This window comes from Ambystoma mexicanum, chromosome 11 (assembly GCF_040938575.1).
Source record: "Ambystoma mexicanum isolate Mex_15411 chromosome 11, UKY_AmexF1_1, whole genome shotgun sequence".
In the NCBI taxonomy this organism is placed as follows: domain Eukaryota; kingdom Metazoa; phylum Chordata; class Amphibia; order Caudata; family Ambystomatidae; genus Ambystoma; species Ambystoma mexicanum.
Window position 1 is genome coordinate 543,494,190 of NC_090934.1, and position 21,449 is coordinate 543,515,638.

Here is a 21,449-nt window from a genome sequence, read left to right on the forward strand (position 1 = left end):
GGAAGGCAGTGGCAAGGAGTAAGGATGAAGATAGAAAAATCCAATTTGGAATACAGCCCACCACCCCAGGATAGGAGTCAGAAAAGAAAATGAAAACCAGTTTTTAGAGCAAAACGGCAGAATCAGATTTGGATGATTACTCGCACAGCAGCTCACAACCGCAATGGAACAGCTAGAAAGGAACTTTGTGTTGCTATACTTGAGGAGGTAGGGAAGCTTAGCGACTACTAATCAGAACACCAGGGTCATGTGAAAACAAGACAGGAAAATCGATTTTGGGTAAGAAACAAATGCAAAAGAGAAATAGAAACGGCAAATGGAAATTCGTTTTATGCGGGATTTGTAATAACAGGTAGCTAAGGAAAGGGATGAGCTGTAAAAATCAGAAATTGTTTTTTAAGGACAAAGACAGAGGCACATAATATATGATTCTAACAGAAAGGGATTGCACTCAGTGGGACTACGGTTTGGGTTTTTCAATGGGACAGTTGCAAATTAGAAATTCATAGGAATACAGTGACAAATTCGGTATTCCGTGACAAGGAGACTAATCCTTTTAAGGCTATACTTTAATGACTATAGTTATTAAAGAAAGACACTAGTCACGAGGGGGTTAATTTCAAATGTTAACCAATTTACACCGTGAATTTCCTTATAGGGGAGTTAATTGTTTTACTTCAAAATAATGCTAAGAATTTATACAGACAACTAAGAGATTTATCAAAGTAATGTGCTAACATACACAGGCTAATACATATTCTTCTAAGGAATGGTGAATGCATTATACTGGCAATTTGGAACTTTCAATGGGATTGCAATGGGATTTTCTATGTTTCTATGTTACAAAAGAGAGGGTATGCAATTTGGGACTGGTGTTATTTGCTACTTACAAAGTAAGCCTTGATTTGGGATTCTGGAAAGTCAGCTGGATCTCAGGACCCTCTGGACAACTAGGCAAGGGTCTGGACTGTACAATCTCTTGGGTGGGATCAGCTGCCTCCTCTCAATCCTCTTTCTCCTGTCTCCCTAGATTCCTGTGTGTCTGTGACTGTCCTGTGTCTAGTACAGCCCCCTTTATATAGCCCCAAATGACATAATTTATTTTACAATCTGGGTGAAGTACCCTAGAATTACTCCTACCCTGGGATAGAGCAGCCTACCATTTTTCGCTCTGCCTCCTGGCATCATTGGTTCAAGGGGAGGGAGTACCATCTGTCTATTTGACATTTATGACAGTTCTTTGTTCTCTTGGGCCAAATTTTTTATCAAAACTGAGTTATGTATCATAACTCCCAACTTATACTAGACATCGGCATAAGAAATAGATAGGTGGTTACAGGGGGTCATGGGGAATAAGACAAGCATATCGCTGACTCTGTGTGAGGTAGCATGACCCCTTGGCACCTTTTGGTCATTTTCATAAAATGTATAATAGTTATCACTCTGCAAATGATTAAGCATGTTCACAATGTACGTTTCTCTCTTTCCACCAATTGTCATATTTGTCCTAATTAAAAATCAGCCCGAAATGAGTCTTGACTGGCCATTGCAGTTCACAAAGTCCTAGAAACATGCACCTACTCTCAAAAAATCTGCCTGGAACCCACATGGAGAAATATCATACAACAAAATGATTTCTCATTCTGAGGGAAAAATGCCTAAAATGCATAAATCCTTTAATGAAAATTTGGAGGGTCTGTCACATATTGGAGGGCGTTGCTTCAATCCCCGTAGCCAACTGTCTCCCCCTGGCTCAGCTTGCAAAAAAGGACTTTTATTGTACCCTTTGAAGTTTGTCAGTTTGTCCTTGGAAATGGGTGCAAAAGGAACGTGCACCTCTTGATCAAGCACTAGTCACACTTGCTTTCTTTGTCTTTCCTGCCTTCTAGACCAGCAGAGTAGAAATTCATCACGCCCTCCGCCACATCACATGTCATTGTGGAATGGTTCACTTATTAATGCAACTTCCAGTGGGAGGTCAGGCTTTCAATTGAGCCCAACACAGCTTTTACTGGTATTATCAGTCTCAAGGTGATTGAAGTCTTGTGGGGGAGAACATACAGTACATGTGTAGCCAACCCCGACCCACACTGATATTTCTGGGCAAGCAAAAGCTACCATCTCACATTGGCTTTCAAACGTCATTTTGCCTTATGTTCTTTCACATGTGTGCAAGCAGTATTTCATTTAATGTTTGAAGTGCGGTGCTGTAGGTCATGGGATTTTCTTTTTGTTTGACCTTTTGAATGGGTTTGCAATTATTGTTGTTCATGGACACGTAAGGGGTACGGCACCGGGTTCTTTGATATGACATGAAATGAAAAGGAAAAACCAAGCGGTTTTTCCCATTTGCAGTGTTTTGAGCGCTGCGGTTAACATGAAAGGGAAAACAAAAGCTGTGTCGGGTTGCATTTTGATGAAAACCTTGCCCTTCATGTGAATTAACGGTCGGACAAGGGCGTTTTCTTGATGGGGTGCATACTTTCTGACATTCAGATGGAATAAAGCAGACACATGGCCATTCTTCAGTGCAGTGCATACTTCTTGTTATGCAGATGAAAGACAAGCAAATGCTTAGATGAAATACAGCAAACGCAGGGTCGTTTTTCAATGCAGGGTTGAAATGCTTGCCACACATTTGCTAGGGAACAAAGCACAGCCATTTTTGGTGGCAAAGTTTAGGTTTCCAGGTAACAGGGACTTCTGTTAAGGCCTGTAAATGCACCCCACAGATTCCCCCCTTTCTCTTCCATGACTTTTTGTTGGGGAAGGATAGGGCAGATTGGGGTTTCCTTCGGCGGAATACTCCTTCATAAGGGAGCAGCACACCAGGATACCCTTCCGTCTCTGGGTTGGGGAGTATGGCACAGCACCCTCTGTCCTTCCTTCCCTTCCAGATCCCCGGGGTGTTCCCCTCCAGGCTGGAATGTAAGGATGTTAATTATCTAATAGAAAATTGAAAAAAACAAGTTTTAGTACTTTTTACTGACAGTATTCCCAGAAGATTTACAACGATCGAATGACGACAACAACTTGCAATTTTCCTGACATTTGTTATTCTCATTTTTACAATAACACCAAGTAACTTACTCTGTGTTATCTATATGAATATGATTTTCTTCCATCCGGGTTCCAGTTCCTTACCTGTATCCCTTGGAAGATTCCTGGGTTCTACCCTCGCTGGGCTCTTCAATCAGCCACAAGTCCTGCTCTCTTAATTCTTTTTAGGGGATGGTGAATTGTCGGGCCAGGCCTGATATGGTGACTGCTTCTCCATTATTGAACTTGAACTGCCTACTGGTAGCAATGGGGCTGACCAGAAAGCTTTTTCAGGATTGTCACAGCCCCTGGGGTTACCCTCCGGTTGGGACCAGGCTTGGCAATTAATGAGATCCAAATTAATTGCGAATTGGTTGAGAATGTTACTGCAGAAAGGCAAAAGGGGTGCAGCAGTTCAACACGGGCAGTGCACACTTAAAAACACCTAGATTTGAAGACCAAGCACACATGTAGAAAGGCAGTGTTTTAACCAGGCATGCAACAGTAAATAACAGGTAACACATGCAACTTCCTACACAGGCTACACTGAAGAAGTGCAGCTATGCTTTCCGGAATGTGGGTGGTGCAACTTGAACCCAGACAGAGTCGACAGAGAAGAAGGTGCAATTGCTGAGGCACTTAAGAGCAGAGGAAGCAGCAGTTGAGAACAGGAGAAAAGTTAGCCAAAAGTAGCACTGCTAGATGAGTGGGTAGCGTCCATGAGAGTATGTGGCAGAGGATGGGAAGATTGTGGCATAAGGGGAGCTTAAGTGTGGAGTGTGGAAGGAGGAGGTCAATCAAGTCCTCGAGGCATGCCAAGTGAGGGAGGTTTGCAGAGAAAGGCACGCATTTGGAGCTGGGCAGCGGTGCACAATGAGTAGTGACGAGGTGAAGGTCATACGTGCAAAATACAAAGAGCAAGCAGTACTTGGTAGGAATGGGCTAGGTGACCCGTTGGATATGGTGTGGGCCAGCAGCCAACAGGTGCAGCAGCAATTGAGCTGGTTGAATTGAGAATGAGGGTGCTTAACCAGTACTGCAGTGTCGAAGTCCGTTGCAGGCGAGTTCAGGGATGATACGGGGGCGGCTGTAGGCCCTCCCAGGCCCAGACAGGGCCAGACACGCTAGGATGTAGCCCTTAGGTGCAGGCACTTTGGTGGGGGCCGGCGCTAACCTGCCGGCTGCCGGGCCAGTCGGGTCTTTGGGCCTCATTACGAGTCTGGAGGTAACCATGGCGCTATTAGCGCTATGGCTGCCTCCAAATCCTTACCGACCCCACCCTGGTGAATGAAGCTATTACCGCCCCATTGCAAGGTTGGCGGGGGGGTAATTCCTCATTCACCAGGGCCCTTCCCCATTCCCATTTACACCCCCATAGGGCTCAATGGGAATGGGGAAGGCCCTAATAACGGTACCGCAAAGTGCGGTACCGTTATTAGCTCCAAAGTCCCTTTGCGGGTCCCATCCTTAACGCCTGGTAAAACCAGGGGTTAAGGGAGGACCCGCAAAGTGAACTCGTAGTAGGGCGGTAAGGGATTACCGGCACCGGTGACCTAACCGGTGCCGGTAATCCCTTACCGCCCACCTCGTAATGAGGCCCTTTGTCTTGTCGGTGAACCAATCAGGCTGCTCCACGGATACTAGTGGACTGCTTCAGATGTTAGCAACTGTTGGAAGGCCCAGGCTGTGAATAAAAATGTAGTCCTCTTGGCCACAATGCCTTTGGGGTGGGGTGCCCTTCAGGGTAGAAGAAGGGGATTTGACCCACAGCCATTTCCTAGATGTGTTATTGGTAAGAAGGATGGGAATTTCTGTGACTGACACATTACTGATATCATGAACTGATCATTATTTAAGGCTATTTTCAGTGAAAAATAACAAGTCTAGAGAGCAGCAATTTAGTTTGTCGGCAAGCTGAAAGAGTTGGAGAAAATCTCAAGCAATGAGCTGTGGAAAGTTCTATACGCTTCACACATCCCTTAAATGTGATGTTTTTTTTAAACAAGGGGTTGCAATCATGGACAATATCTGTGCCCTGAACGCCCAATTGAGGCCAAAGGTATCTAAACAATCTCCAAATCATGGTTTACTCCCAGCCTGACTGAATTGAAGAAATATTATAGAGCTGTGGAGAGAATGTGGTGAAAATATAGAACCCAAGAATTTGCGAGCAAGGTCAAGGTATCCTTAAAAGTGTATAAAATAGCTACTTTAGGGGCATAGTAAGATTTCTTGATTAGAAAGATTGATGCAGCAACAAATCATGTGCGAGAATTGTTCTTGGTAATTTTACAATTTTGTGCGGCTGACTAATGCCCTACAGGGTAGAGAATCGTCAGTAGAGCCAGCTAATGTTTTCAACACATTATTTTTATAAGATCAGAGCAATCCAGGAACATATTGTACATGAGAGGGAATCAGAGGTAGTTGAGGAATCTAGTAATCTTGACACAGGAAATCTTATGCAGGGAGAGAATGCCTCAAATATCACGCTGTTTGATTTTAAATTAGTCTCAGAAGAAACCATTAGTGCCTTGTTAACTGCCCATAAATCCACGAATTACTCATTATTCCATCTACCTGCCTATATGGCAAAGCATTTAGTAGCAGACATGTCCCCTTTTGTGACCTGCTTTGTAAATGTGTCATTGAGCCAAAGTGTAGTCCCAGTAGAACTGAAGCTGTCCTTCATTTCACCACTCTTGAAAAAACCTAATTTAGACCAAGGCACCTGGCAGAAGTATCACCCAGTTTCAGGTTTACCATGGCCTGGTAAAATCTTGGAGAAAGTTGGCACAGTGCAGATGCAGGAATATGTTGAGATTAGACCCTCTGCAGTCTGGTTCCTATCTCAAAATTTGGAACAGGAACAGCAATGGTCCCGGTTTGGGATGAACCTTTGCAAGTGGGAGATCAAGGGGAACTGTCATTACTCATAATTTTGGATCTCTCCACGGCTTGCGATACAGTGGACAATGGTATTCTTATCGAGCGACTGAGGACAATAGGTATGTCTCAGGCAGTGCAAATAAACGGTTCACTTCTTTTCTGTCAGGGCTGCAACAATAAATTAGGTCTAGAGGTTACCTATTAGATGCTCTACCGCAGGACTGTGGAGTCCCCCAGGGTCTTCACTTTCACCATTATTATTTAATTTATATTTATGTCCTCTAATGTACATCCTGCAAAGTCATAAGGTCTGCTTTCAGTCAAATGCAGACAATACAAAGGTGTTCCTCAGGTTGAACGGGTGAGTTGCTTCTTGAAAGAACTTTGCAGCTGGATGTCAACCAATTAGCTCCAATTTAACAAAAACAAAACAGAGGTCATTATGTTTGGACCAAAACATCTATTAGGTGAGAATAGATGTCCCTCGCGTCCCTTTCTTTTGTGATCAGAGCTGAAGTTTTCCGCCAGGATTAAAAACCTTGGCTGAATATGGCAGAGTGATCTTAGTTGCTAAGTTCAAATTGGGGCCAAAGTACAGGCCATTGTTTTACAGCTTGCAACTGCTATGGCAGGCCCTCCCCTATGTACCCCAGATGGACAATGCAGCACTGGCAGGAGCTCTGGTAAATTCCAAACTGGTTTACTGTAACAGACTATTGGCCGGGGCTCCTGCCAGGCAAATATGCAGAAGGTGCAAAATGCGGCTGTCATATTGGTGTTTGGAGCAATAAGTCCACCGCAATTTCAGGAATGTGTAGATCCATCCACTGTCTAGCCGTAGAGGATAGGTTCTACTTTGAGATTGGATGTATGATATTCTAAATGCTTGAATAATCTAGCCCCCTCATATCTAGCAGACACGCTAAGCTTTTTATCAACCAACACGGTCCCTTAGATCAGAGGATAATCTACTGTTGACTACTCCCCCATCTCCCTGTCTGTCCAGAGGAGATTGCAGATTCTCTGTATTTGGACCTACATTTTCGAACAGCCTCCCATTGGAAATCAGGAAAGTAGTGTCCTTCTCTGTGTTTCGAAAAAAAAGTAAAAAACCTATTTGTTTAAATAGGACAGAGAGTCTCTGGTTCAAGACTATATAGCAGGTTCCTGGACCTGGTAACGCATTGCTGATCCAGTTTTATAACAGCTGTGTCTAGATATGATTTGGTTCGTCCCATTTGCGCAATATAAAAATCTCAATCAATCAATCACAGCAACAACCTACAATACATTTCGGTCTAGATGGGTACTTAGTGCTCTGTGGTGACAGCCCTCAGCACCCATCCACGTGCCTGACCTCTCAGGTTGCTTACTGGAGCCTAGCCAGCACCCTACATCCTAGTTTGGCCAAATGCACACATGCATATTAATCCTTCACTTTACATATTAATCCTTCACTTAGAACTTTCCCCATACCTGACCTTTGGTCCCCGAGGGCATTCCGATCACAAAGCATGTTGAGGTCACATAAATGGGAAAAGGCTCTATATAAATGACTAGTACAAAACAATACAATACATTACATAGCTGATGACGCTCAGATTCTGCTGAATTTAAGCGGGGTGTCTTCATCTATGGACTCTCCGTTTTCTATGTGTTTGTCCAAAGTTAGTAAGCCCAGGATGCCCCATGTGAGTATGATGGTTCTGAGATTTTCTCCAGGATTCCACAATTCTGATTTTAGTCACTAACTCAATATGGGGAATTTTTGTTTTGCACTCAATGATCTCTCACTAGAAGACTTTTCGCCACACTCCTGGGTGCTGTGAGACCACTGAGGTGGTAACAGGTACAGTATAAAAGACTATTTAAATTCACAGTCAGAGTGCACTATTGGGGTCATTGTCCTTATTCAAATCTCTCCCTACACATGAATCGACTCTTTAGTCAGAGATTTCTAAATAGAATCATTTGTTTTGCTTTCAGAGCACTCACTTTAAGCACTTTGTTTCACAGTCAGTGATCGCCCTCTAGAGGACTTTGCACTACCCACCCCGGTGATGGGAGACCTCTGCGGTGAGAAGCGATGCAGTATAAAGGACAATTTACATATTCACTTACAGTTCGAACACTCACTCGTGGGGTCTTTATTCTTCGTTCATATCTCTCTCTATAGGTGAACTTTTTCTTTAGTCAGGTCTTGTTCTATAGAAGAATGTGGGCCTGCTGTCAGAGCTCTCCTAGTAAGGGACTTTGCTTTGGAGGGAAAGATTTCTATGAGTGGGAACATATGCCGCAGGTCTTTAGATGTAGATACCAACACCCTTTACGAGCGCTCTTCTGACCCTCGGAATTGCCATCACATTTGTACAATGGGTGAAACCAGGTACACAGGCTTGATTTGGATATGGAACCATGCATCAAGGTTAAAGCAAACATAAGGTTAGAGCCAGGGACTACATCAGGGCCTTTCAGCTCTTTCAGTTCTTTCAGTTGAAAGGGACCTGCCTCAGGGACTCCCAGCAACTGCTCCATGTTGACAGACATCGGTCTTGTAACACAGCAATATATTCCTTTCTATATTACATTCGTCTGGGGCTTGAAATTAAAGTTTTGAAGTGCTCACCTTACAAGCTACGCTTGCTGGAGCCCTTTTGTCCATCACTTCCCTGGGGTGTGCATAAGTGTTATAACCTCTTTGCCTTTTAACACGGGATCCTCTGCATCAGCTTCTTGTTGACAAAGAAAGATGTAAAGCTTTCCAGTGTGCATATAATGTTTCAGCTCTCTGCTAGCTCACCTTCTCATGATAATAGGCAGCTATTAACCCCTGGCTGTATTTCAATGTTTCCATTATAATGTGTGCACCCCACGGGTGCCTCAGACTGTTTTCCACACTAAGCAATTGGAGCCCTTCAACCATTATCTTCAAATAGGCCGTCACTCACCTTCAGCCAGGTCTGGGTAAAGAAAGCATAAGTGTTATCTGGTGGCTAGACTGGCATACATTGAATATTGGCCACTCTAGCCAGTAATGACAATTACGGTGCACAGACAATCTGGATATACTTTCTATAGCACCATATTTTTTACTTGCTGTGAATCATTATATGCCAATACTTGCATATATTGGTGCAGCCTGCATGGACATGATGGTCTGGAGGGTTCCCCAGAGCAGTGCCAGTGGTAAAGATTCATTCTAAACCTTCCAGCCATCACTTCTTTCTTTTTGCTTTGTCACCCCAAGTGGGACGGGTATGCCCAGACGTGGGTCCCGTGCCTGCTGGGCCTAGAGACCCAAGCTGCTCCTCACTAATGAGGCTCAACAAGGCCGAAACATGTTTGGGAATGCTTGTGGTCTCGAGCAAAATGGATGTGATCTAGCAGTTCGGCCTGGACTGGATTTTCATATGTTATTTCCCCTTCTGTAATGGCTTGGTAGGCAACAAACAATGGTCTGGGGGGTTGCCCAGAGCAATGCCAATGGTTAAGATTCATTCTAAACCTTCCAGCCACCATCTCTTTGCTTTTGCCTGGACATGTATAAGAACAGCCAGCGTGAACATTTTTTTATGGCATACATTGTTTGGGTTCCTCCACACAAACTCAAGGGGAGATTTCTTGCATCTCCTGTTTGCGGCCTCACCGCTGCTGGCCCACCACAAAATATCATAAGGGGGCCTCACCAAATGTTATACCCCGGCCTCACCACACCTTGTGAGAGCCCTGCTTGCCTGGCTTTGGAATGCAATGGCTCCAGTATGCAAATAAGAAACATATTGCTCCATGCTGCCCATCACAAGGCTTTTGCTCCTTTATGCTGTCACTACTGAAAATCTCCTGCTTTGCGCTTACCCGTAAATGCAGTAGATCCACCTCAGTTCAGGCAAAACATCTAGAATGCCCTGATAATTCTGTCGATGGCTTACTTTTTCCAGGAAGTGTTGTAACCTTATAATGTGTCAAAGATCCCGGTCTGCTTTCTACTCTAGAGGAGTTCGATTATTGCCTAGAGACCGCCAGAAGTGCAGTGTGCTTCATAAGTGTTGGTAGTGAATCCGTCAAGCACTCTATAAAATAATTTGTTCTGCAGTTAGAGCCCTCACTTTAGGGGACTTTGTTAGTCTATTGAAACTCTATCAACAGCCATTACACCATGGAGGAATGTAGTGTCTTATCAAGCACTTACTGTTGTGGTCCGAGCTTTCTCTGGGAGCATTTGGTCTACTGCCAGCATTCTTTAAAGAGGGGGATTTGATCCACTGTCAAGTGATTTGTTCTGAAGTCTGAGATCTCTTTACGGGGGCTTGATACCACCATCCAAACCCTCAGGTACTTTGTTCCGTAGTTAGATGGGGGGATTATTTCTGACACTAATGATACCTTGTTCTGTACAAAGAGCTCCAAATGCATGCACATTGTTGTTCATTCTGCCTCACAGATCCCCTGCTTTTGAACTTGTGACGAGAGTGCTCTGCCATGGAAGTGCTGGTCCAAATAGAACTTTCCATTGAAGTGCTTTTGAATTGAGGATATTTTGGGGGAATCACTGAATGAAACCATTCATTTGCCCATTTGTTTGCTAAATGTAGGTAGAAGGAGGGGCATCCTCCCGAAATCAGAATCCCTTGCAGTTTTCTGCCGTATGAACGCAGATGTGATTTTGATCCTCTTCCCTGTGGGATTTGCTGCTCACCATTTGATTTTACGCCTGGAAGATGCCCCAGTGATGACTAGTTTATTTGCATGCCTTATTATCCTTAGTGGAGCCCAAGTCTTCTTTGCTGTAAATACTAAAGCGGATTGCATCACCTTGTCATTTCTAGCAACCACTACATTAGGTTGTTTTACAATGCAGTCATGATCTGCTTTCATTAAGCTATATTGCATTATCTCACTGTTCATTTTGAACTATATTATTAAATTGACTTACTAAATTGACCATTGAAGACAATTATGACTACATAGAACTTGTCTCCTTTAATGGCGCTACCCGGTCGTCACCCGCAGAAGCATTGTAAAATGTTGGAATTATTATGAATACACCTTATTTCTTCACTTGTGACTGAGGCCACTATTCTTTATCTGACAAGCAAAGTATCTCAACTCATTTGTTGTTGCAATTATACCAGGTGCCCTTGTAAATCCCTCCTTTTCAACTAGATAGTGCCTGCCCACATCAAGAGAATAGACTAGTACCCTAGTCCCCCTGGCCCCCCGCCCTCACCTGCCTCATGTTAGCCCTGCCACAACTCATATTAGTGAATTCTGTCTCCTTGAGAGGCCAGGCATGGATGGCTCTCAGAGAGCTGATTTCACCTATTACATCTGTGTTTCCCCTGCATACACCTTTCTTCACAGTTAATTCTTGGCTCTGCTATTTCTGACCATTGGGCTGCAGTCCCAGATTATATCACTAGTTTTGCCAGGGGCTTTGAAAACATTCGTCCTGCCAACATGGCCTCCAGACCTCAATGGCTCTCCTGAGCACATCTTGGGGGCATCACCCAACCATTCTTCTATTAGTTCTAGTACATTCCTCCATTGTATTAGAAGCTTCCACCATTGGAAGATCTCAGTGCCACCAGAACTCTTATTTGACCTCTTTCAGATCAGGATTCCATGTGATCCATTGTTTACCAATACATGCGCACATGCGCGTATACACACACACACACACACACACACACACACACACACATGCACACACACACACACACCTACTTGTACAATCTCATTTCCTTCATCTATCCCCCCAACTCCCATTATCTTACCAATTTGTCAAACTTTGCAGTCTTTCTGTCCCTTTCAAATTCCCACCTCTTCATAACCCTCACTTTGGCCATTTTCCCTTTTTCCTGCACAGATTATGTTCTGGTTATCCTGGGGGGGAGGGGTGCAGGATACACCAATTTCTTGGACAAAGTTGGCACCGTTTGGCCACTATACTGATGACTGGCAAGGTATAAAAGCTCAAACACATAACATCACATGAGCTACTATTAATGCCATTATATATTTGTAAGGGTGCACCCAGTGGTAGAAGTGCACCAAAAAATGTAGTGCAACTATGGTCTCGGCAAGGGAGAGGGTAGGCGGAAGCATAGTGCAATATGTAACAAGGTGTTGCGGCCGGGGCATTGCAATAGTTCAAGTGACTAGTAACTAAGGCTCCTATTACAACTTTACACTTCCACAGGGACATGAATTGACAAATCCTCTATACAGAATGGTGAATATGTTCATAACAAGTAGAGGAATGGTACAACACTGCTCCCGACCATTCCCGCTCACTGGGTGCACATAGCTCAGGAACAACAGCACACTGTACAGGTCCTAGAGCAAAACGTTGGCAGAAAGTCGTGTCATGACTTCACATGATGAGAGATAGCATATGTTGTTTCTGCAATTCCTCTCCTTTGCTACCATAACAGGTGTTCAACTAAGGCATTGGTTTTCTACAATTGAAATTGTAAATGGTTAGCTGTCAATCACGTGGATATATGTTCCACCTTGCGATTCCGAGCAACATCATAGACAAGGACAAGCTTCAGTTGCATAAGGAGTTGAATAAGAAGTCACAGGAACACAAGGGTGGAACACATCTTTGTAATTTATAGGTGCCTTATATATAATTGTATTTTGTGTACTGTGCTTCAGATGACCCTTTCCCACCCCCTCAGGTGTACCCTGCCTTTGATCAGCAGTGGAGTAGGGAGGAGAATCTTTTAGGAGAATCACAAAATTAGGAAAACAAATACATGTTGTTCTGCCACCTTACGTCATGTCCTCTACGGTCCCCCGCATCCTGTCAACCCAGCTACACAAACGATGCCTGACCTTCTGCCACCCTCTCAAACAACCCTTCTGTGATATCCTCGCTGACTAGAATTAAATTAACCACCGCCCTACCACCAGGGGTGTTGCTAGGTCTGGAAAAGACCCAGGGCTATGCTAATGTCGGAACCGTCGGGACTGGGGGCTAGCTAGCCTTTTGGTTGTAGCTCCTGAGATTCTATCCGGGGCTACAACCAAAAGACCAGGGGCTATAGCCCTCTTAGCCCCCCCCCCTAGCAACGCCTCTGCCTACGACCCTCTTCCAACTTCCTCAATTTCCAATCCCTGTGCTTCTCGTCTAGTCAGTGCTGTCTGATAACAGAGGTGTGAGGGGCCTGGCTGTCAACGTGCCAGACGTGAGGCTCCCATGCTGGCCGGTCACATGTGCAATACTGTGCAGTAACAATATTGACACTTCAAAGGACATTTATTTCTGGTTTACCAGTAGCAAATTGAACGTCTGCATCAGCTGGATGGAACTGGTGCGGACTGTGAGGGAGCCATCACCCTCCGAAATCAGAGGTTGCTGCCTAACTGCAGATGATGCCACTGTTAGCGCCCTGAGACCTCTGGGTTAGTGTTGCGCTATATAAGAACTTACTTAGTTAATTAGTTCGTTTTTTTGGATACATCGATGCCAGCTCAGAAAGGCAATGGGGAGACCAGATACTGGATTCTTCTTCGGCAGGTTGGGGCAGTCGCTCGCCAATAATATGAATTCAGGGGGCAGAAAGGCAAAGAGAATGGAGCTATTGGCCATGCCATGGAATGAGACTCTACTGCGTTCTCTTACAGCGTGCTCATCCTCACCATGCTTTCACGATGGGACATGCATCCTGGACAAAGTGAACGCCTACAGCTGCGCCTGCCTTGCCGGATACACCGGGAAAAACTGTGAAAGCTGTGAGTATGAGCATGTACATGTCCTTCTTTAAAACATGGAACATTTCCATTGGCTGGTTTGATGTGAAAGAACTTAAAGGCACTCTCTTAAAAGAATGCACTTCTATTTGATCCTTTAGGTATCCCACTATATGGAAAGCTTGTTCTAAAATGGTTGACTGGCATTAAACGGAAGGGCCTTGTAATTTGTTGCACAGCCATTTCATGTCACATTCGTTTCACCACTGATGAATATCACGTTCCAGTTGTATCTGCTAGTTGTTGCAATCTAGCCTTTTTATGTACCAAACGTTATTTATTCAGAGGTCTTGTCTGCCTGTGGCAATGCGTTGAAACAATGTTCATAGTGTGCTCTGCTAAAAAATGTAAACATAACATGTCTAGATAAAAGCAAAGGGAGCATTTGTCCGCCAATGATAAAGTCAGTGGAGTCTGACCAATGAAGGCCAGACTCCTGGAAACAAGGCAACATTTTTCAGGTGAAAACACTGAAGAACTGATGACACCTGATGACACCTGAGTTGGGTGAATCCATTTAAATACCAAACAAGGGATCTTAAACAGGACCCTGCACCAGGCAGGGGTCCAATGTGGAAGTGGGTTGAGTCCTGGCCAATCCAAACATAAGAGAAAATGCAGTGTTATTATAATTGTTATTATTATTATTATTATGGATCTTGTCAGCGCAGGCCTAGCTTCAGGAAGCAACAGAGTGCTTTACAATCATAGGGGGAAGAACACAGTGAGGGAAGCAGAGAAAAACAGAACTGGGAGCTAACATGGAAGGGTGGGCAATTGGCAGCATGGGCGGAAGACAGTGGGGAGCAGATCACAGAGTAACGGTAGGGTGGGGAGTGCAGTGTGTGGACCTAGCTGTTACGGAGGAGCCATTCCTTAAAGAGGAATGTCTTGAACTATTTCCTAAACTATAGAAGTGATGGGGAAATTCTGCCGTTGATGGAGAGGAGGTTCCAGAGTCTTGGAGCGTAGACAGAGAAGACATGTCTTCTGGTTCTTTCCTTCCTGCACTGTCATATTTCAAGTTTGCAGGTCTCTGGAGAGGCTGGATTTCTCAGTGAGCAGCTTGGGGACTTCAGGATGACAGCTTTGCAGATGATGCAACATTATATGAAGATGATATAGGCTTACAGTGAGAGCCAGTGCAGTGCAATGAGGGTCAGTGTGATGTGGTCGAATTTAATGGATCTTGCTGCAGCATGCAGGGCACATTTCAGGGGTGCCAGGGTAGTCGCCGGAAGGTCTTCTAAAAGGGCATTGCCAACACCCAGGTGGGAGACGACCACAGCTTGCACAGTGGATCTGAAGTTGTTTTTTGGAATGAAGGGCTTGATTTTCCACAGGCAAGAAAGTTGGTACCAGGCCGTTTGTGTCTTCATTGTTATGTGCTATTTGAACATGAGGTGTCTGTCAAAGTTGAACACAAGGGACTTGGCGCAGGGAGTCAGCTGTGTTGTGAATCCCTGGTGGTTCATAGCAGACAGTCAGGTCTGGATGTCAAGGTGTTTGGTGTTATTGGCCAGCAGTAGGAATTCAGTCTTGGAGGGGTTGAGCTTCAGGTAAGCACTGGACATCCAGGGCTAGATCAATGTGAGACAGACCTTGAGCCTGTGGATGTTTTTGATGGAGGATATTTTGAGGTAGAGCTGCTTGTCCTCTGCTTATTGGTGAATGCAGATGTTTTGTGGAGAGAGGAGGGTTCTGAGTGGTTCCACGTAAAGAAGGAAGATCACAGGGGACAGGATGGATCATTGCGGTACTGTATTGATGATGGGTGGAGTTGTAACTGTTGGCGGTTTGCAAGGTAGGATTTGAACCAGCTGAGGACCATCTTGCTAATCCCCATGCAGCAGTGTAGATTGTCAGTGAGTGTCGGGTGGACTACTGTGTCAAATTCTGCTGAGTGTCACGATCTTGGTCTTGCGCGGAGGTAGCACGTATACCTACCTCCCCGTTGGGTCTTGGGGCCTGGAGTGTTAGAAACACAGGCTTCTTGGAGTCTCCGGGGAAAGAGGGTTAGGGTCCGTTGGTTGGATAGGATGGGGAGGTTAGGAAAACCGGGTAACAGGGTAGGAAAGGGAAATGGGAGGTACAAGGAAAGTTTGAGAGGTTTGGAAGATATGCCCCTCCTGGGGTTTCATTAAACTGCTGAAACTCCGCCCATTCACTTCTTCACTAATGCACATGTCCTTTAGTGGGAACCTAGATGACACTTTGCCTAGATTCCCTCGATAAATCACATTTAAGCAGTATTGCCTTTTCTACTGCCTTGGCTGAATGAGAATTACTAACACATTCACAGATCAGCAAAAAACAGTGGATCACAACATGTTCTAAATAACACTGGGAGTGACCAAAAGAAAGCACTTAGCTTTGGTTGTTCAGCGGGCGACTCAGGGTTAATTCACCAATGTTCTGGGCGTGCTGTGCGAACAACAGAACTCTGCTACAAAGAACCAAAAACACGAGTGAGCCTACATCTAGAAATCAAGGATAATAGCCATAGACTTCACAATCATGCCGCCGGAACCCGGCTTAACGTAAACAACACTAAAATGTTAAATGTTAGAAGAAGCAGGGATAACTAATGCCAGAGTTCTGACTCGCACAAGATAAACAAATTAACAGTGCCGGTGCTCCGACCGTCTAATTAACAGTGCTGGTGCTCCGGTCGTAGGATTAGTTAGGGTTAAACGTGTCGGAGACCCAACTTCTATGGCTTTCACTGCCGGGTGCGGAGCTGCGCGGCTTCAAATATCACAATGCCGGGCTCCGAACCGCAGCTGTCAGTGAAGCCGAACTCAACTCCCACAAGAACGCTCGACACTTCCTAAGAGTGTTCGAGTTGCTAGTAAACCAATAATAGTTAGATGCACTTATCTGAAGGATTCAGCGGGGCCTGCAGAAGTCGCAGGCGGGGTGTGGCCCCGCTGATAGCTGCCTGCAGGAGCCCGCTGGAAACACGTCTTGTCTCGTCCAGATCCTGTAGCGCAAGTGGCGTCCCACGTGTTCGTGGCGCGCATGCGCATTCTGCAGGGCGTTGTCCATCCTGAAGCTTCCCGGTGGCTCTCTTGCACGCGAGGCTGCTGGGAACTGTAGTTCTGTTGCCTTTTCCATTGGATTTCAGTGCTAGGAGGTTTGTTCGCTTACACCTAGCTTTCTGCCTGCAAAGAACACAGAGTAAGGTCCTAAAATAAAGAGGTTTTAACCTCTGTGTTGCTTTCTTTAAGTGACTTCCACCACCTACAGTTCTTGGGCACATCATGCTTCCCCCTACCACCTGCGGAATCCTGACAGTACTCCCCCTCCCAACAGGTCCTGGTTTCGAGCGATTGTTCAGGTGAAATGTACAGATCAAACGAGAAGCATGAACATTTGTAGCTGGTTCCCATGAGCATTCCTCGGGACCGTACCCCAACCAATCCACTAGATAATACAAAACACCTCGCACAACATGGGAATCAAGTATGCTTTTTACTTCAAACTCTGGCATACCATTTACCATTACAGGTGGAGGTTTTCTAAGGCGCACATTGGCTGGGGCAGGTTTCAATAAGGACAAATGGAAAACCGGATGTACCTGCATTCTAGGTGGTAAGGTCAGGCGAACAGCCAAAGGATTTATTATTTTTTCAATGGGAAAAGGGCCCACAATTTGAGGTTGGAATTTTCTAGGGCCTTGCAGATGTAAGTTTCATGTGGCTAACCAAACCCGATCCCCAATCTTGCATGGTGGACTAGTTCATCTTTTCTGGTCTGCATAGGTCTTATACGCTTGCTTGGCTTTCTCCAAATTTGTTTGGATAACGTGCCATACTTTTACTAAATGTTGTCTATGGTTCTGAACTGCAGGTACAGCGTCTATAACATGGGGTACAGGCTGCAATTGTGGGTGATACCCATATGTGCCATAAAATGGTGTCACTTTGGTGGAGGAATGCACTGCATTATTATATGCTAACTCGGCTAACCAAAGTGTTTCCGCCCAAGTGGAGTCATTGTCGTAGGTCATACATCGCAGGTATTGTTCTAATGTCTGGTTTACTCTCTCGGTTTGCCTATCAGTTTCAGGGTGATAACTGGTGGACAACCGCAGGGTAATACCCATTGCGTCGCAAAATGCTCCCCAAAAGCGAGAGGTAAACTGTGAACCTCGATCAGAAACGATGTGCTGAGAAATGCCATGAAGACACACAATATTCTGAAGAAAAAGGTCTGCAAGTTCCTTTGCCGTGGGAACCCTCTTGCAATGTATGAAGTGTGCTAACTTGCTCAAAGAGTCCACTACCACCACTATGGTGGTGAATTGTTGACTTACTGGCAAATCAACGATTAGGTCCAAGGAGACAGTATGCCAGGGTACCGGAGGAGTAGGCAGGGGCCGTAACATGCCTGCTGGTTTTTGGTGGTCTGACTTGTTCCTTAAACAGCACTCGCAAGTGTGCACATAGTCTTGAATATCCTGTGCCATTCGAGGCCACCAAAAATGACGCATTACCAATTCTCGGGTTTTAACCATTCCTGGGTGCCCTCCGAAGGGCGAGTCATGACACCACTTAATGGCCTGTCTACGAATTGCAGGGGTTGGTAAATATAGGGATGATCCAAAAAAGGGCAGACCATTTTTGATAGTTTGTTTTTTCCCTGGGTTATTCCATTGTACTAATTCTTGAGCTGACATGGCTTTCCGTATGTTATCGAACATATCGTCCACTACAATACTTCCGATAATATATGCAGGTGGTACCAATGATTTCGGTTGTTCTTTCCTATCCAGACCAGGGTCGGGTTCTGGGTAACGAGACAGAGTGTCAGCTTTCCTGTTCTCCGTACCAGGACGATACGTTACCACAAAATCATACTCAGCAAAGTGCATTGCCCATCGAAGCTGCCGGGGACTCAAAGCTTTGGCTGATTTTAGAAACTGTAGGTTTCTGTGGTCAGTCAGTATAGAAATCGTATGCCTGGCCCCCATCAAGTAATGACGCCATTCGTCAAAAGCTACCTTGATGGCCAGGAGCTCTCTATCGGCAATCACATAGTTTCGTTCAGCTGGTAACAGGGAACGTGAGTAGAAGGCCACAGGGTGTAATTGTCCGGAATCATCTCTCTGGGACAAAATGGCACCAAGGGCATAGCTGGAAGCATCAGTTTCTGTGATATAAAGGCGTGAAGGATCAGGGTGGAGTAGTACAGGAGCTGTTGTGAATGCAGATTTTAAAGCTAGGAAACTTGCCTCTGCAGCCGCATCCCACCGGAAGGCTACGCCCTTCTTGAGTAAACAAGTGATGGGCTGCACTTTGGCTGCAAATCCCTCAATGAACCGACGAAAGAAATTGGCAAATCCCAACACTGTTTGTACTTCTTTTACCGATGTAGGGGATGGCCACTCAGTGATGGCTTGGACTTTCTTCGGGTCCATTGTGACGCCCTTAGGCGACAAAATGAATCCTAGGAATTCAATTGTAGTTTGGTGGAATGCACATTTTTCTAATTTAGCATAGAGTCGATGCTCTCGTAAACGCTGTAGCACTGCTTTTACGTGATCCTGATGTTCCTCAATGCTGCGTGAATAGATTAGGATGTCATCAATATAGACCATAGTGAACACGTCCAAATACCCACGCAAGACCTCGTCCAGAAAGTGCTGAAAGGCGGCGGGCGCGTTGCAGAGTTCGAATGGCATGACTTGATATTCATATAGGCCGAACTTGGTTCGAAAGGCAGTCTTCCATTCGTCCCCCTCACACATCCGCACCAGATGGTATGCTCCTCTCAGGTCTAGCTTGGTATATATCTGGGCGTCCCGCACTTGATCTAATAAGGTGGGTATCAACGGTAAGGGGCAGCGGTTCTTAATGGTTATCCGGTTTATGGCCCTATAGTCTATACACGTTTTTAGGTCCCCGGTCTTTTTAGGGACGAAGAACAAGGGCGATGACACAGGTGACTTAGAATGACGTATAAAACCGTTGGCCAGATTGGTCTCAATGTAGTTTTTTAAGTGTTCGTTTTCAGATTCCGTCAGTGCATAAATCCTTCTACAGGGCAGGGCCGCTCCTGGTTCCAAATCTATTCTGCAATCGAATGTACGATGAGGTGGCAAGGTTTCAGCAGCGACTTTACTGAAGACATCCCTAAATTCCTGATAGACTGAAGGTAAGGTTGTTTCTATGCTTCCAATTATGTGCTCTTCTTGGGACACTGGACCTTCAATATTGTCAAGAAGGCAGTACTCCTTACAATGGGTTGACAGGAAACGTACCGATCCTTGGGTCCAATCGACTTCGGGGTTGTGTGTTCTCAACCATGGCAGACCCAGGATCATGCCAAACTGGGGTGCTGCTATAACGTCAAACCTAATGTTCTCATAGTGTTGTGGACTACATTCTAAACGTACCCACTGAGTTTGCTTGGTAATAAGACCTGAAACCAATGGTGACCCATCCACGGACTTAACCTCCTCACTCCGTTCTTTGGGTATCAAAGGGATTCCCAATTGAACCAGGTTTTGGTTGGTGATCCAGTCGGACCATTGGCTTGGTGTCTGACTTACGCTTATCTTGCCTCCTTTCATACTGTCTTTGGTCCAACCGTAAAGCCAGATCGATCATAGAGGAGCATGTCTCGGGTTGTGGGTCCACCTGAGCTATCAAGTCTTTTACTTCGTCCCTTAACCCCTGGCAGAACAGGGCTAGGCGCTTCTCTCGGGGCCAGTCTGTCTCCACTGCTAACCGATTAAAGGTGGTTACATAGGTAACTAAATCCCTACCCCCTTCACGTAAAGTGAGCAATTCTCTATCCTTAATTAGAGTAGCAGCCCTCCGATTGAATATTTTCCCAAACTCTTCTAAAAACATGTCCCATTGATAGATAAGTGTGTCATCTTTAGTAACTAGCGGAGTGGCCCAAGATGCAGCATCGCCCCCAAGATACGAAATCATAAAGGCTGTGCGGGACTGAACAGTACGAAACACATTTGGTTTTGTAATGAAGTGCAACTGGCACTGCATTACAAACTGATTGAATTGTTGGGGATCCCCATGATAACGTTCTGGGGCAGACAAAGGAAGTGGGGGCTCAGTAGATACATTTACCTGGACTGGGGTGGGTGGTGCATGGTCCGCGGGCAATGGGGTGGCCTGGGCATTTGCCTGCACAGTTAACCTATGAACTTGGCCAGCTAAATTGACATAGTCCTGCCCTGTAGCATGCAATTCAGTTTTTAGGTCCTTTAAGGCATTTAACACTTCCTCCATGGTGACGTGCTACCTGGGCGCTTGACAATACGCGGGCTTGCGCTCCTGTCACGATCTTGGCCTTGCGCGGAGGTAGCACATACACCTACCTCCGCGTTGGGTCTTGGGGCCTGGAGTGTTAGCAACACAGGCTTCCTTGACCCTCCGGGGAAAGAGGGTTAGGGTCCGTTGGTTGGATAGGATGGGGAGGTTAGGAAAACCAGGTAACAGGGTAGGAAAGGGAAATGGGAGGTACAAGGAAAGTTTGAGAGGTTTGGATGATATGCCCCTCCTGGGGTTTCATTAAACTGCTGAAACTCCGCCCATTCACTCCTTCACTAATGTACATGTCCTTTAGTGGGAACCTAGATGACACTTTGCCTAGATTCCCTCGATAAAACACATTTAAGCAATATTGCCTTTTCTACTGCCTTGGCTGAATGAGAATTACTAACACATTCACAGATCAGCAAAAAACAGTGGATCACAACATGTTCTAAATAACACTGGGAGTGACCAAAAGAA

The 21,449-nt window shown here is 45.3% G+C and overlaps 1 protein-coding gene across 2 annotated transcripts in view; it reads left to right on the forward strand.

Moving 5' to 3' along the window:
* PAMR1 (peptidase domain containing associated with muscle regeneration 1) overlaps window positions 1–21,449 on the forward strand; it is a 443,694-nt gene that overhangs the window by 170,152 nt on the left and 252,093 nt on the right. For both annotated transcript variants that reach the window (XM_069623360.1, XM_069623361.1), the window contains exon 6: window positions 13,561–13,668. In XM_069623360.1, the coding sequence (XP_069479461.1) occupies window positions 13,561–13,668 (108 nt within the window). The remainder of the gene's footprint in view (window positions 1–13,560; window positions 13,669–21,449) is intronic.